The 17,932-nt window shown below is 37.3% G+C and overlaps 1 protein-coding gene across 5 annotated transcripts in view; it reads right to left on the reverse strand.

Annotated features, from left to right (window-relative positions):
* The window catches only part of LOC115651919 (serine-rich adhesin for platelets-like), a 111,496-nt gene that overhangs the window by 84,876 nt on the left and 8,688 nt on the right, over window positions 1-17,932 (reverse strand). For 4 of the 5 annotated variants that reach the window (XM_030563216.1, XM_030563217.1, XM_030563220.1 and 1 more), the window contains exons 5-8: window positions 16,501-16,646; window positions 16,166-16,266; window positions 15,945-16,046; window positions 12,002-13,829 (exon numbers count right to left, since the gene is read on the reverse strand). In XM_030563216.1, the coding sequence (XP_030419076.1) occupies window positions 12,002-13,829; window positions 15,945-16,046; window positions 16,166-16,266; window positions 16,501-16,646 (2,177 nt within the window). Of the gene's footprint in view, window positions 1-7,762; window positions 8,843-12,001; window positions 13,830-15,944; window positions 16,047-16,165; window positions 16,267-16,500; window positions 16,647-17,932 lie in introns of those variants that run through there. The other variant, XM_030563221.1, reaches the window with a different exon arrangement.

Consider the following 17,932-nt stretch of genomic DNA (forward strand, 5'->3'; position numbering starts at 1 on the left):
ACTGAATGCTTATTCCCTTGACTTTTTTAAACATGGCTCCTTGATTGCACGGACAACAGATAATTGGTACGTACTTCTTGTTTAATTTGAATACTGTGCTGCAAAGTCATAATGGCTGAATATATTTTGAACACGAGATAAGTTAACTGCCTGCAATTGCACAGCCACAAAATATAGGACAGGATCCCTTGTCATGCTTACCCAGTAGCATAGAATTTTTCCTTATTAAAATATTACATTTCTGGTATTTATAGTTACAAACTTCCAAATACGAACAGTGACTTGCTGCGGCTGCAGATAATGTCAGAAGTGTGAACAGCCCTCTTCATTTAAGTAGTGTTTGAGCTGTAAAACCTAAAAATGGCAATTTAAATGTCAACTGCCGATGACAACTTCAATTCCAATCATTGTGGCTACTGTACTTAGCCTGCAAATGCACACCACCTCCCAGTGTGACCCAAGCATCAAATGTCCTACGATCTCCATCTCCTCTCAGACTGCTAAGATTTCCAGCTTCCCTTGACAACTGAGGCCTGGTATACACTACAGAGTTATGTTGATGTAAGACAGCTTACGTCAATTTAACAAGGTTAGTTTCTATACTAGAGTGTTCCTCCCACTAATGTAAGTTGTCTGCTACGTCAACGTGTAGACACTCCATTGCTTACATCAACTTAACTGGTCTCCAGGAGCTGTCTCACAATGCACATTGTGATCTTGCTGGTCACTGTTTTCAACTCCGCTGCCCATAGCCAAATTTATTTCAGGCCCTCACTGTTTTCTTCCTCAGTTGCTGCTACATTCTCCTTTCTGGCCTACCAAATACACACACAGCCCACATCCGTGCATTCAACACACATTTGCTAAACTCATCTTCCTTACCGGTGAGTTTGATCAGATTACTCGCCTCTGAATATTTTTGAATCCCTCCACTGGCTCTGTCTGCTCTTTTATCACATTTAAGTTTCTTGTCATTGCCTTCAAAGTTTGGTTTACCTCTCTCAACTTATCCTCATTGGTCAAGCTTTGCAAAGTCTCCTGCCTGATCCATTATCTGCCTTGTTCCCAGCTTCTCGTTCAGTCACTTCCATACTGTCATGCAGCCCCATAGATATAGCACAGCTATTCTAAGCTCATCTCCTTCCTCCATTGTTAAGGTCTACACAGAGTTAATGTGTTAAGCCAAGGTGCGATGCTATAGCCCGCTACTAGTAATAACCTGTGTGGGCCCTGCTACAGCACACTATGGAACTTTTACAGCACTGTACCAGGGCCAACATGGGACTTCACTGCACAGCAAGCTAGCATGCTGTAGATTCACACCCTGACTTGCCCCACACACTAACTTACCATGTCGACTAGTCTGCTCTGATAGGCTTATTTCTCCCCTGCTGCCTATAGTGAATCTAGTTAACTTGTACAAAAATTACTTATTTTCCCCCTAAACTGTGTATACTTGTCTCTTTTGATTGCTAGCTCCTTATAGATCATCCATCTTCAAATGTTTGACAAATGCTTAGTACATTGTTTATGGTAGCGTTCACAATGTTTTCTATACAAAATTCTAAAACACAATGAAAACAGAAATATGGGGCATATGAGTTTATATCAACAGAAATGAAGAAAGGTGTACTGAAACATCACAAATATTAATTTACCTGAAGCTGCTACAAAATTTCCAGCCTCCTGCATGGAGTATTGCACTAATAACCTCAGGTCCTTTCTGCACAATTCAGTTCATTTGCCTATAGACAAAACGGCTAGTCTTTGATCTCTTTCTGCTCCCAATGCAGACAACATATTGGTCTGAATTCCACTTATTACAGTTTAGATTGCTTTGCTTTTGCATGCTGTTCCAACAGCTGTTTTCTATCCAATAAAGTTAGTTATTTAATGCATTTGTTACTTTCCCCAGACATATTTTTACTCTTTTCTAATGTGATTGTTTTGAATATTTTAATAGGCTAAGCATGATTATGTTAATATGTATAATCTTACTCAGTACAGCAACTTTGTTTTGCTTGAATTATGAGCTCTCAAATTTGAAATTAATTTTCTATTAATCAAAGTTAGACTTTGTTGATCTTTGTGGCCTGGAACAAGGGGTGTCTGTTTACTCTGGACTTTGCCTACCAGCTGGGAGCAATGAGAGGATTTATAGCGTAGTGTAACAAGTTTCTTTTTAATAACCCTTTAAAATAATTTGAGATTTTTTTCCCTTTACTAGGTTAAATGAAGGAGATGCTTACAATCTACTCAAAGATTTTTCACTTATTAAAGCAATTGGGTATGGTATGCATATGTATTGACAAAACAGAATTTTAATATATATCTTTTTATATCTCTCAAGCAATTTTAACATGGTTATTTTTTTTTTAAACTGAACATCCTTAGGTGAACTTTGTGACAATCCAAATGACAATGTTGTACTTGCATTTCAACAACTGAGTGAAAGCTACAGTGCAAAACTGTAGTCTGAGCATCACATACTCTGTAAAGTTTGAAGAAACGACAGTAACATATAATCTTCTGGACAGAAGACTTAGACAAAAAATAGTTTTAGCAGCTTATTTAACTTGAGAGTTTATCCTCTATTCGCTTTTCATTCTCAAACACACTTAAAATAATAATTACAATAAATATATTAGGTTTTAGTCAGTAAAGAATTGGCCCATTTTCTTTTAATTATAAATATAAATTATTCATTTTATAGCTTGTACTATACTTTGGATGTTTAATTTAAAACAAAGGTGTTAAGCTTAAGATTTAACTTAGTGTTTTTGTAACAAAGGATGTAACAAGACAATTGTATCATTTTTCAAATTAAAATTTATATTTTAACCAGAGTTTTCTGAAGTGCCTATTAAAAATAAAGACAATTCCCTTTACACATGGACAAGTACGGACAGCTACTTGTAGCTCACTCTCTGTCATTAACAGATGTCTACACGGGACACAAGTCATTCTACATTAAATAAAGCATGTTAAACTGCTGTGAAGATGTTCTCACACAGGAGTCAAATGGCATGGCCTTTAATTTATGCACACTGACTTCACACTTATCTGATTTGCTTGCCTTATCTGACCTATGACCTTGTAGACACAACCCTAGCACAACGCTGGAGCATCCCTATTCTCCAAAAAGATCCTGCATGACAGCTGCAAGATATCTTAAAAGTAGGCAGCACTAAAGCTAGTAGCAAATTGTTCACACAGGCTTGTGCTGTGTATCAGCAGGTAGCCTTTGGCCATATCTACATACACACATGCAGATAGTTGCAGCCACTTAAATGGTACATAGCCCTTTATGTAAATACTTAATTTCAGAATATCCAGTATGTCCAGGGAGACTTTAGCAAACCAGTAAAGTGCCTGAAACCACTATGGCTTATTGTTAAAGACAGCCTAGTCAGCAAGTTGTTAAAAGCAAGTCTCAGCTTGACTAAGGCAGGAGGGAAGGGGGGTTTGGGTGCCACTGAAAGCGCAGCTTGACCCCGCATCTTTTCTGATAAGAACTGTGTTGAAGTTGCTGATACATGTGTTTTAAAAGAGTAGGATATGCCCCAGGAATGTCTACTGAGGTCTCAAGCTGCAAGTTCTGGAAAAACCAACACCTGGTTAATCAATAATCAGAAGGAACCTCTTGCTTTAAACTGCTTACTTAACAAGGTTTCTTTAAGGGACATGTCATTCTATTACTAATGTATAAATATGGGGACTCATTTGGGGGACTCTTCAGGACTGGCCTCGCCCTCTGGATGCATCTTGTGTTCCCCAGCAGCAGAGGGGCTGCCGCTGTATCACTCAAAAGCCACACTCAGCTTTGGTAATTATCAAGGGTTGGGGGTGTTTTACTAATCTTGTTGCGGACGTGTGTAAGTGCTTGAGACTAGTAAAGTTTAGCTTTAAGTGAAAGCACTCGTGTTGTCCTGTCTGTACCAGTCATCTATCAGTCAGACGGCCGTGTCTCCCCTGATTTATTTCCTGACACTTCCTCGCACAGAGTAAAGTTACCAAGAGCTTTGGGTTGAAAGAACCCCAGGTAACAAGTACAGATTTATACCAGTTAACTAAACTGTAACCTGTCCTTTAAATTGGCTTTTGTACCCAATGACTGGAAGATAGCTAAGGTAACACCAATATTTAAAAAGGGCTCTAGAGGTGATCCCGGCAATTACAGACCAGTAAGTCTAACATCAGTACCCAGCAAATTAGTTGAAACAATTGTAAAGAATAAAATTGTCAGACACATAGAAGAACATACATTGCTGGGCAAAAGTCAACATGATTTCTATTAAGGGAAACTATTTCTTACTAATTTATTAGAGTTCTTTGAAGGGGTCAACAAACATATGGACAAGGCGGATCCAGTGGACATAGAATACTTAATTTATGTAAGAAATCTAAGTTGTCATGGGATAAGAGGGAAGATCCTTTCATGGCTTGAGAACTGGTTAAAAGGGAACAAAGGGTATGAATAAATGGTAAATTTTCAGAATGGAGAGGGGTAACTAGTGGTGTTCTCTAAGGGTCAGTCCTAGGACCAATCCTATTCAACTTATTCATAAGTGACTTGGAGAAAGGGGTAAAAAGTGAGGTGGCAAAGTTTGCAGATGATACTAAACTGCTTGAGATAGTTAAGACCAAAGCAGACTGTGAAGAACTTCAAAAAGAGCTCACAAAACTAAGTAATTGGGCAACAAAATGGCAAATGAAATTGAATGTGGATAAAAGTAAAGTAATGCACACTGGGAAAAATAACCCCAACTATACACAGAATATGATGGGGGCTAATTTAGCTACAATGAGTCAGGAAAAAGATCTTGGAGTCATCATGGATAGTTCTCTGAAGACGTCCACGCAGTGTGCAGTGGCAGTCAAAAAAGCAAACAGGATGTTAGGAATCATTAAAAAGTAGATAGAGAATAAGACTGAGAATATCTTATTGTCTTTATATAAATCCATGGTATGCCCACATCTTGAATATTGCATACAGATGTGGTCTCCTCATCTCAAAAAAGATATACTGGCACTAGAAAAGGTTCAGAGAAGGGCAACTAAAAGGATTAGGGGTTTGGAACGGATCCCCTATGACGAGAGATTAAAGAGGCTAGGACTTTTCAGCTTGGAAAAGAGGAGACAAAGGGGGGCTATGATAGAAGTATATAAAATCATGAGTAATGTGGAAAAGTTATTTACTTGTTCCCATAATATAAGAACTAGGGACCACTAAATGAAATTAATAGGCGGCAGGTTTAAAACAAATAAAAGGAAATTCTTCACACAGCGCAGTCAACTTGTGGAACTCCTTGCTTGAGGAGGTTGTGAAGGCTATGATTATAACAGGGTTTAAAAGAGAACTGGATAAATTCATGGAGGTTAAGTCCATTAATAGCTATTAGCTAGGAGGGGTAAGGAATGGTGTCCCTAGCCTCTGTTTGTCAGACTGTGGTGATGGACAGCAGGAGAGAGATCACTTGATCATTACCTATTAGATTCACTCCCTCTGGGGCACCTGGCATTGGCCACCTTCGGCAGACAGGATACAGGGATGGACCTTTGGTCTGACCCAGTATGGCCACTCTTATGTTTGTCTAAAGACAAGGCTAGATGGTGGGAAGTCCCTCAAAAGAATACATTTTTTTTAAGCTATTAGGACAATTTTGAGAAGTCCCATATTGTCTTAATCCAATTATTTTTTTTAAATACATAAAGTTGGGGCCTATCAACCTTGGCAGTGGATCCTAAATAAGTTCTTGTCTGATTATGAATTATTAAAGCAAAGTGGAACCAAGCTTGTAACAAATTTCAGGGGAGAATAGTGAAACAAAGCTTTAGCTATCACTCTAGTAGTCTTGCGCTCTTTAAAATTACTAAAGAGAAACAGAGAATGGTTTGTAGCCTAGAGTATGAAGAGGTGGAGATATTATTAAAGCTTTAGGCTGAGATTTTTAAAGGCATCTAGGAATGTGGATGCCTAGTTCTCATTAATAATGCTTTATTGTGGGATTTTCAAAAGGGCTCAGTAATGGCCTGTTACTGCAACTACTGGACTAAATGATACAACCCCCATTGGCTGCAAGGGTAGCAGTTAGTTCAATCTTGACTGATTTGAAAAATCCACACTAGAGATGTGAACTGAAAAAAAGGAAGACAACAGGTTTAGCTAGCGCACGACCAATTACTGCTAATGTGCACAGTACAGTAAGAGACAACTGGTGTCTGACTATGAAAATGGCTGCTTGGCACTGGCTAACTTGTGCAAAGTTCAATTTATCTAGCTCATCCATACCAGATAAAGTACTTAATACCCCATTAAAGTCTGACAGAGTGGCTGAAATCATACTTTCCTTAACTTAGAAATAAGCGCTAAGGGCTGGTCTACATTTGAAATGTTACAACAGCACAATGGCTGTAGTTCTTCAGTGTAGATACTACCTATGCCAGTGGGAGGGGTTCTCCTATCAGCACAGGTAATCCACCTCTCTGCGAGTAACCAGGATTAAGGTGAATATACTATGTCTTTCAGGGGTGTGGATTTTTCTCAGCCCCAAGAGAAGCCGTTACGCCAATATATGTTCTCAACTTACACCAGCCCTAACGGAAGTCCAAATGCTACTGCTTCAATCCTGTAAGAGGGACTTTTCTGAAGAGAAATAGTATTTTACTAGTGTATTAGAATACACAGAGTGGACAGCCAACTGGTCCTTTTATTATAGCATTCCATATGAACATTCAAATAGGTGGCTCTCATATGAGCATGCTCTTCTGGTTTAGGGGAGAAATCACCAATGTAGCTCTTGACTAAGACCAACGAAAAAGTTTCTCCAACACCACTACACAAATCTATTAGATCTGTAGAAAAGCTGTTAGTATTACACAATAAAAGGAGAAAGCATGGAAGAAGAATGCAGTATGTTGTCACCAATAAAATCATTCTATAGAATCAATGTTCAGGAGCTTCTGTGAAATTTCTCCTCTAGCATATTTAGGTTTTTGCTATGTTCTCAAAAAAAGGATTACTTTTGTTTCAATAGTAGCATCCAGGCAGAGAGGGTTATTCATTTGAGATAATGAAAGGACGATTAAGACCTCGTGGAGTAGTCTGAAGTCAGAGGATCTGCTTGTTTAGAGTCCAATCCTGCAATATATTCTCAGTGTGAGCCTATACCTCTGAAGTAAAAAAGAGCTGTCATTGACTTCAGATCAATGGCACCTAATTAGCTCCTAAGTCACAGAACAGTTCAGAGTTGTTCTTTCTAGCACAGTATGGATGCTTCTCCCTATAATTCAGCTTCATTGTCTACCTGTATCTCATACTCAGAAGACTTAAAAGGAAAAAGACCTATTGTGGGTGGAACGCTGTTCCAAGCCCATTTAGGACTGCTTCATACTATACCTAACCATATACTTTCAGGGGCCACTCACATGGATCATGCTCCCTGCTGGGTCTCCGAAGTAATTTGTTAAAAGATGCTTTGCAACTCAGGGATCATTTCAGTTTAGAAGTGCACCTGCTGTCTACTAAATGTCTACTTTAACTTCCACTAGCATTACTGTAATGGCAAAAAAAAATATCAAATTTCTAGAACTATCTTCACATACAAAAAGTCTTTGATTTCATTAATGGGGACCTACACATATTAGCCTATATATAAACTAAATGAGAAATAGCATGTTACCGTTAAAGTTAGAAACTCAAATCAAATCACCTGATTGTAATTAAATTACAAGACAAAACAGACGAACAATTTACTACTAATAGTTTTAAATATTTTAATATATTAGGTGGTGATATACTAAGCAACTGACATCGGTGCTAACAGATAAGCAAATAAATCCACAATGCTATAAAGATCAGATAGAAAATGATTTCCAGTGTTCTTTCCTATACACTGTGTACAAGTTAAGCATAACACTAATAATTAAAGAACAATTCTGAATCCCAACCTCTAACAGCATCAGCTGCTGGCATTAGAATTCTAATTATTGATGAAGGCAATGAGAACAGCATTATATTAGTATCAGGATGATGGATGAGCCAAGAACTCTGCCACAGAAAAACCATGTCAGGTAGTACTGAAGACATTACTACAAAAGTCCCTGCTTTGTTAGACCTAATTCAGCATAAAACTTGGATAAAAACAGTAGTGGTACAGAAGATATTACATATACCTATTGGGAAGAGTTTTGGTACCATTTTATACAGCAGAAAATACCAAAAGTTATGTTTCTTAGTTAGTGACAACTACCATAACTAGAATTTTGTCTTTAACAATGCATTCAATACTTGCTTCCTCTATAGAGGTCAGTAAAGATCAATAACTGAACCTGCAGAAACTGATCAAAAGATTAAATTCCAAGAAGAAATTTCATCACTTTGGCCATTAACTATGCATTCTGATGACAGATTTGTTTAGATATCCTGTTTACTGTCTAAAATTTTGTAAGTATAAACATTTCATGCAAAGACACCACCTTCTTGTCACCTAGGAACTATTACAGAAAATAACTTGCCACACTTGATTATATTCAATATATCACTCAAGGTCAGAAAGGAAAGCCTTTCAAATCTAGATGTTTGTCTTTACTAAAAGGCATACTTTATTTTAGCCCTATTTTAGCAGTTTGGTGGTTTTAGAATGTACCTTTTCAGAGAGTAAAAGCCACAGTTCACTAATCAAAATATCTGGAGATGCATATACATACAGCATAGATTCAACAGAGCATGATAAATATGTTACTGTAAACTGAAGAGATTTTTCTAAGATCAATGTTTCTAGAAAATTCATTTACATTTCTGATCAACTGTTCTGTATGGATGTAGACTTAATTTCCTGTCCTGTGAAGAGAGACATACAATACATATTTAATTTTTTGAATGTATGTATTAACTCTTCAGAATGTTTCTGCGATAAAATATATTGATCTACCTAGTAAATATTTAGGTCTATAAATCATATAGGTTGTAGTTATATGATTTTTTAGTGACATGGCCATTTCTATGATTTGAGGAGCCCTGAACCAAATAGAGGCCTCAGCCAGCATCCTGCATATATACATGACCCAGTCCATCCATGCTCTCAGTCCTTTAGCTCCATGATCAGCTCTTATCCTGTGGCAACTTCAGGCTGTAGCTTTCCACAAACAAGGCCAGCAGATGGGGTGTAATACTGGTCACCCCTCTCAAAAAAGGACATTGCAGAATTAGAGGGGATTCAGAGAAGGATGACAGGGTATGGGGGAAAAAAAACTCATAAGAGACAGAAAAGACTGGGATTTTATCTTAGAAAGATTAGAGGGCATGTGATAAATATATAAAATAATACATGGTATAGAAAAGAGATCAGGAAATTCTATACTCTCCAGCTCAAAACATAAGGAGAGATTAAACGAAACTGAAAAGTGGCCAATTAAAACCTGATAAAAGGAAGTAATTTTTTTTATAACAACTTTGCCACAAGAAACGGTTGAGGCCAAGAATTTGACAAGATTCAAAAAAGGAACTGGCTATGTATACGGATATCAAGAATTATGATTTTGGAAGGGCTGTTAAGCCTCATACTATTGTACCATAGTTACCAGAGAGTAGTAATATTCTTTTGGAGGTGGCAGTATAACAATAATCATCAAATGTAACTGTGGACTGTTTTTTTTTTTTTTTTCCATCTCTAGTATGTATTATATTTCACAATCTGAAAATTCACCTGATTAATCCTTCCTCATTAGGCGATTTAATGCAACATAGCCATTGTTATCGTTTTTGCTGTCATACTAACCTTTATGTAGGTTTTTCTGTTTTCAGAATTTATTTTCCACAACACTTGATTTGCTCAATATATGGAAATCTCTGCCCATCATGCAAAAATTCGCTATCACCAGCTCACTCAAAATGACTGTTATTACTGATTTAGGATTGTATTTAATAAATTGTAAGCAATGTTCTCCAACATACACTAACAGTAAGAACTGGTTTTGAATATTAATTCAGAGGTTTTATTTTTAAAAGCATGGAAATCTAAATGTTCTATTACTGGAATAAAGTGGCTTAGAACTGTATGTTCAATTTATGCTAAATAATATGGCATGGATAACAGTCAAGATGCAGCGAAAGATCATTCCATATCTTTATTGCTAATACAAGAAGGTTTTTAATTAAGTTGCTCTGATCCTCTGTAGCAGCCTACTGCACACAGGACAGAGACATGCAGAAAAACAGCTAGAGAGGGGTTTAAAACATTTTAAAAACCACATCTCCAAATTAACCTACCAATGCGTGGTGACAGTATCACAATGCTTTAGCTTGCTCAAAACAGTAGTTCATTTTAGAATTAAGGCTTTAGGCAAGTAATAATTGCTAGTTTAGAGCTAAAAAGATCCGAAATGGCAGCCACAATGATTTCCTATTAGAAACCTCAAAATGGAAGCAGATTTGACTGAGAGGAGATAAGGATTAGATAAGTCAATGGGAATGATTCAGCATATTCCAAGAGAACTAAAGGATGCGGCTAGGAGAAAAAGCTATGCTAATCGCAAAGAAGTCTCAGGAGGAGGATCAACCAGCTTGAATGACAGATGAAGCTGACTAGTTGCTTTACCGAGTTCAGAAATTAGCATAGATCTTCCCTGCCTAATTATACTAGTTCAGCCAATCAGAGAAGGCCAGAAACCGAATACAAGGCTGACAGTCAACAGGCTGGTGTGTGTGAGAGAGAAACCAGATGAATAAGAACAGGCACGACTGAAGAACAGTGAAGGCAGAAAAAGAAGGTTCTAGAGAGCAAGCTGAGGAAGCAACTGCCTGAAGCAGCAGTCCAAGGCAGCAACTGGAGGAGCAGCAGCAACAGCACCAACAGGCTTTTTCAGACAGAGCAGGAGCAGCAAAGACAATACTGAGGGATTTTACAGTGAAGGAGTGTAAATCTGATTTTTATACTTCATCTTAAGGAGTAACTGGGTGTGCCTGTAAATAAAGCTGGATGCCTGCATTTGTGAAAGCCACCACACCCATCCTGTAATGTTACATGTAGGCTTCATATACACACATTAAAAACACATGGAGATCTCCAATTCGTAAGATTGTAATGCTTTCCTGTACATATACAATGTTTACTAACTGGTTGGGCTTTATGAAGATGTACAAGGGGGGTCTCTATGTACCTTGAATTTTACATTATAACTGCTACATGGTCTACGTATCTGTGTGTTCTGTGCTGTCTGTGTCTTATTTTATTTTGTGACTTTTACATGATTTCTAATTAAGATTTAATAGTGGTTTACTATGTCTTAATAGATTAGTGTATTCTTTCTTGCTTTACTGAATGTATTGTTAACTGCTTATTTTCCTTTAAATAAATGACACTGTTTTCGAACAATTGCTGCTTGTATGTCAATCCTTTGAGCAGAAGGCTGTATCTGTGTCCTCCCATGGGTTAGCAGAATTAGTTTGCTTTGGGAGTCCTCTGTGGACCAGAGACAAAATAACTGGTAAACCCTGGCATTTCCTCTAGGGCAAGCCATCTCTTTATTACCCATTTAGACAGAACAAATTAAAAATTGGTTTATGGTTATAGGCAGGCCAGAATGAGAGTGAGTTAGGTCTACATTTTGGGGTAACTGGTGGAGAGACAAGAAACTATAGTTCCAGCTTCAACCTTCATAAGGATATAGAATTTAAGGTTAAAAATGATTTCTAACAATGGAAGACATTTTGGAGGTTGACATTCAGTTTTATCAGTTTGAACCATAAAAATAGTATCCCTACTTTCTTTTGAATTCTAGTTGATTGTGATAGTTGTTCTTATTACTTAAAGACCCCATTTAAGATTCACGGCAAATACAAAGAGCTCTAGGAAAAAAACCCAGGATATCACCTCTTTTTAAACTGGTTATATATTTCAGTAGAAACATTTACCTAGTTCCAACATATCTAAACAGATATCTGAGTATCATTTACCTTGAAGGCAATTCTCTTCCATTTCATTCTCTATGGTGCACGTACCTGTTTTTTCACTAGCTGTTATTTTGTCTTCTGCAACTGAAAAATATTCTGATGCACTATTACAGTCACTAGATATTGATGCCTGACTTAGCTCTTCTATATCAGAATCTGAATGATTTAGTGTTTCATGTTCTTTACCTACTGCATGTGCCAAGCCTCCTAAAAATGTATCACCACATGTCACTGGAGTTAGACAAGTTGCATTCTGTAACTGCAGAGTGTCAAGTTCATCTTCCTTCCTGGAAATCTCTTCTAAATCTTGGTTAGACTTATAGGTTTCAGCAATATTTAAACTATCTTCAACTTTCACATCTATTTGAGGTTTAGTTGATGCACCACTAGGATGAGTGGAAGATACATTACTTTCTTTACTAGGAAGGCCTGTTGAAAACAGAGAGCTGACTACAGCTGGACCACACATAGAATTCTGTTGAGCAAGAGTGTCTTCAGTTTCAGTCTTCATAGATAGGTCAAAAGAAAAAAAAGAATTGCTACACTTTGGACTTGTAAGTTCAGATATGGCCACTGTACATATTGGAGGTGTAGATTTTTCTACAACTGGATGTGCATTGTCAATTGATTCTGTTTTCATTTTTTCACTTTTATTATTATTAGATAAAAACAGCATCGAGGAGGAAGACAGTGAGTTGGAAGTACTTTTGACAGTGCCTTCAAATGAGATTACAGGTGAAGATTTGCATTCCAGAATACAATTATTGGATGAGAAGGAAAATATGTTATTACAGGGGAAAGGCTGGGTCTTGGAAACATCTCTCTTTCCAGTGTCACTACATGTAGTACAGGCTATAGTAGCAGTGGAATCTGGGGTACTGGTACTCTGCTCCTGAGGGACTACTGTAGGAGATTGTAGCCAGTTATATTCTACGTCTTTGATTACAGAAACGTTCTCTTCTCTGGTCTGAAATATTGTACTTTGTTCAGCTGGCTTCTCAGATAGGCTGGAAAATGGTGAAATCTTCAATGAATTGCTGAGTTTGGACACTGTAAAACAATCTCTTTCCGAATTGCTAAAGGTAAATGAAAAAACTGGCTTTCCACTTTCTGATGACTCTAGTTTAGGACTTGTAGAGGCAGCAGAAGCTTTAGCCTCAGTTAAAGCTGAAGAGTTAAACTTTGTACAATTTCCATGTTGTTTGCCCATTTCATCTTGAGTATCAGACCTCCCCACATAAAAAGTGGGGAAAACTGAATTATTCTTCTCTTTTTTGAAGAAAAATGTAGCTGCAGCCTTATTTAAATTGGGTAAGGTTGAGTTATTACCCGAATTAGGGATAAAATGTGGAGCAGAAAGGCTCTGTGTGGGAGCACCTAAAAAGGTGGGTTTTGAAACAGGAACAGGTTTTGTTGCTGATTCTGGTAAGCCAGTTGAAGTGCTAGGACTTGCTAGTGTTTTTTCAGAAATGGGAACCGGTGAGGATTGAGCCATTTTTACTTTGTTTTTTATTTCCAAGCCACTGAAATTTTCTGATGGGGAGGTTAGTTTGCTTGCTTCCGGAGATCTTGTTCCATTAAATAACTTCAAGTTACTGTTCAATTCAGAGAAATTCCAGTTCACAGGTGGAAAGCTGAATCTGTAACTACTGGAACTAGAAAAACTAGTGTTACTAAAACTTCCTTTTTGTAATTTTTGTGTTCTTATTCTCTGTGCATCTTTCACTTTGGGAGGTGAGGACAGAAGGGAAACTGCTGAAAACATATCCTTCGAAGAATCAGTTATCACAAACGTATGCTTCGTATTTGCAGGTGAAGTCTGCATCTTCAACTGATCTGATGTCCTATGACCCATATAATAATTATAACGTACTTCCTACAATTGTAGAAAATCACCAGATTATTTAGTACAAGGGAAAGTAGTCAGCCATCAAAGTTGCAAGTTCTTTAAATATTATGTGAAGGGAAATTGTTTATATGTTCTAAGACTATTTTAATTACTTAGAATATTTTGCTGACACTGTTAAAAGGCAACAAAAAATATACACTGTTCAGATTAGAAGAAATTACTTTTTAAAAGTCATATATTTAAGTGACCTAAATAAAACTAAAATCCAGATACTTCAATGGCATAAGTATCAAAGAATGAGACTACACAGAAGTAACATCTTTATAACTACATAACTAAGAATATTCTCTTCTGAGAATAATGAAAAGCTAAATCCAATGTAGTACACCTCTACCCCAATATAAAAAGTGACCCAATATAACACAAATTTGGATATAAAGTGGTAAAGCAGTGCTCTGGGGGGTGTGGCTGCAAGCTCTGGTGGATCAAAACAAGTTCAATATAACACGGTTTCACCTATAACACGGTAAGATTTTTTGGCTCCCGAGGACAGCGTTATATTGAGGTAGAGGTGTACATTTTTATCCCAGGCCAACCAATTTTTGAATTCATATTTTTCTTAGTCACATTAAGATAACAGTGTTGACTGCTTTGTATCTATGGTAACAAGGCAAAAGTTGATTCATTTTATGCTTACAATACTCAAATGCCTCTAACTCTCGAGAATATGGAACTGGAGAGGCACTAGTTATGGAAGGCCAAAACAGCTGTGAAATAACTACAGGGGGAAGATCTTTTTAAACCATTTTCTGCTAGAGAAAGAAGATAGATGGGCATGATGCAGTGCAGCTGATAAAGCTTGATGCAGCAACTCAGATATTCCTTCACAGACAGCAATCAAAACAAATTGGGATTTGGAATACTAGAGGACACACACAACCCATCATTGCAGAAATTGTGACTTACGACCTACTGGGACTAACTATTTAAAATTTTTAGCAAGAGTTACCACCTTAAATGCACACAGAAGCATAGGCTCAATATCAACACAGACTATTAACTTTCTCAGGAAAAAATTTGGCATTCATTTATACTTGGCTTTGATCACAATATCTTTCCCACTGAAACTGGGCCTTACCTTATCATTAAGGTATTGACTACTTAGTGTGGCCAAAAGAATGTTAACTTCTCAAATAAGTTTAAAAATAATCCACTTGCACTTGTAACAGTAAACAACTCACAACAGCTAGCCCTTTTTTATGAAAGCAACTAGGTTGTAGTTGGAGTTCTACATTTAAGAATTTAAGAAAAAGGTTAGTGCCCAGTAGCTTGAACTAAAAGTAAGTCACTGACCCAGCAAGAATATCAGTTTAGCATAATTAGGGCTCTACCAATTTCACAGCCATGAAAAACACATCACAGGCTGTGAAATAAGCCTTTCCTCATGAAATCCAATGTCTCCTTGTTTCTAGGAGCATCCCAGAAAAGGGAGCTCCTCGCTCCGGCTGAGGAGGGACAGAACTTGTCCATCCCCTGCACAGATGCATGGGGGAGGAAGAGGAACCAGACCTACGTCCAGGTGCCTCCCGCTGCTGTAGGGGAGCAGCAGCCCCAAAGGTTCCTCCAGCTGGAGGCGACTTGTGGAATTGGGTCAGATCTCCCCTCGTTCCTAGGAGCGCCCCAGTCCATACCCTGCACCGCTGCTGTGTGTATATGGGTGGTGGGCGAGAGAAGAGAGGGGAACCTCCAGGAACCTCCTGTGGCTGCAGGAAGCTCTGCACTTCTCACAGAAATGAGGGTAGTAATCCCATGACCCTCCTACAAACAGGTTTGCGATCCCCCTCCACCCCCCCACACACAATCCCCCTTTGGATTGGGACCCCCAAATACAACACCTTGAAATTTCAGATTTAAAACATTCGAAAATGTGAAATTTAACAAATTTTCAAATCCTATGGCCATGAAATGGACCATAATGGACTGTGAATTTGGTAGGGCCCTAAGCATAATGAACCAAAAAAAAAGGGGAAGCCCATTATAAACCCCAAGAGCAGTAAAAGATTGTGACGATATAAAACAGTAACTTGTTTTCCCAAACACTATTAGCAGCTAACCAATACTTACACCAAAATGCATTCTTACCTCATGACTCATGTTTTGAAACGTTGACATTCCTGATATTGACATTAAGCGAGTACAGATTTCACTACCATCAGTCAAAGTTTCCTCATGTCCCACTACAGGCTGAAAAAAGTTACATCAGACATTGTCCATTTTGGATTTTTACAAAGCCAAAAGAACATACTTAACCATTAAAAAAAAAAAAAAAAAAAAAAAAAAAAGTCTTGTAAACAAGAACTTACATAATATGTGTTGTGTATGTTTTTCTGATCTTTCCATTGTTTTGCACTATTTTTATATGCATACTTTCCTGTTAAACCTTCATTTCCTCCAGAAGAAAGTTCTGTGAGAAAAGAGGAATAAAATAAGACTGATGAAAGAACACGTGACTCATCAGATGTAAACTTACAAAGTTATGAAAGTGGGGCAGCTACAAAAAACTTTCCATTTTGAAAACTGAGTATTGCTTTGGTATAAAATTTATTGTGGTACTATAACAGAATTATTTGCAACATATATATGTGTTAAAAATAATGAACTGTGCACTGCGTTCAAAATATATGCACCTTTTTTCTACCTTTAATGACGCATGAATCAACTGAAGTCAGCTGTAAGGCCAAGATTTCATTAACCACGGATTTGATATCCATTTGCTTTTGGGTAGACTCTGGTGATTTTTCATAGCTAGATGCTATGTGCATCAGGTCAAGCTGAGTCTTCATTCTGGAAAAAAAAAGTGAAAAACATCTTTTAAACAATTGTGTGTGTTTCGCCGGGCTCAAAACATAAAAAAGTTATACCTAGTTAATAAAAAAGTTATATTAAAAAAGGAACTCAGTAGATGGCAGAAAAATATCTGAAGAGATTGATCTTCCTCTATTTAGAATTTTCTAATTTCTTTTCTTAGAAAAGACCACTTGAGGATTTGTTTGCTATTTTGATCATAGAACTTTTTCCAAGAGGCATCTCTGTCCAGCAAAGAAGCAGTATTTCATGGGCTAAAAGGGTTAATCCCTTTTAGTTGTACGGAAAGCAAAAGAAGTTTCAGTAAGGAAGATTTTTTTTGCGGAGGTGGGAAAAGCCATGGGAGGGTTGAGGGTGGAAGAACTGATATTGTTATTTAAGCATTTGTTTAGTTTGCCCTAAAATTAAAGACGCATAATCCAGCATGATGAAATTTAAACAAGAAGTAGGCATTCACCATCAAGGCACATTATTCTTATCGTAATTGTTTAGAACAATTAATTTTGTCAAACCACCAATCAGCAAGGAGGCAGATCATTCCACTGAGAAATTTTAAATATGCAACAGGTGAATTTGAAGAAATTGAAAGTTTTATTGCCCAGAATTCTGCATCTCTCCTGTACATGTTTTTGCAATAAATTAACTAATCAAGTAGAAAAGAGTGAATACATGTACTATGAAAATATAAGAGTTGTGGCTGAAATACCACTGCCAAAGATATTCTTCAGTAATAAATAGATAAAGTACTGTATATACTTGTTCATTAGCCCGTTCATTTATAAGCTGACCCTCCAAGTTGGTTAGGTAAAAATAGCAAAAACTGTATGACCCTTTCATCATAAGCTGACCCTATATTTCAGGGGTTGGCAAACTTTGGCTTTGGATAAGCTTCTGGTGGGGCTGAACATTTTGTTTACCTGGAACGGCAAACCAAGGCCACAGGGAGCTGAGGGGCTCCGTGCCTGTGAACGCTCCAAGTAAACAAAACAACAATGTATTAGATATTTAATTCAATGATTCCATAAGTTTAAAATCATCAAATTTTGCTGCAGAAAGTTTGCATAAGAAGTTTAATTCCATTGATCATATTAGAGCTGACTGAACAAATTTGTATATGCTCAAACACTGATTCTAATTCATTAAAGTATCCAAAAAATAGTTTTGAAAACACGTGATACTCATGAATTGGAGCATTTCCTTTGCTCAGTGAAAATTACAATAACTCTGCACTTAACATTGTAGTTATATTCCTGAAAAATGCAACT

This window comes from Gopherus evgoodei, chromosome 5, assembly GCF_007399415.2.
Source record: "Gopherus evgoodei ecotype Sinaloan lineage chromosome 5, rGopEvg1_v1.p, whole genome shotgun sequence".
Lineage (NCBI taxonomy): Eukaryota > Metazoa > Chordata > Testudines > Testudinidae > Gopherus > Gopherus evgoodei.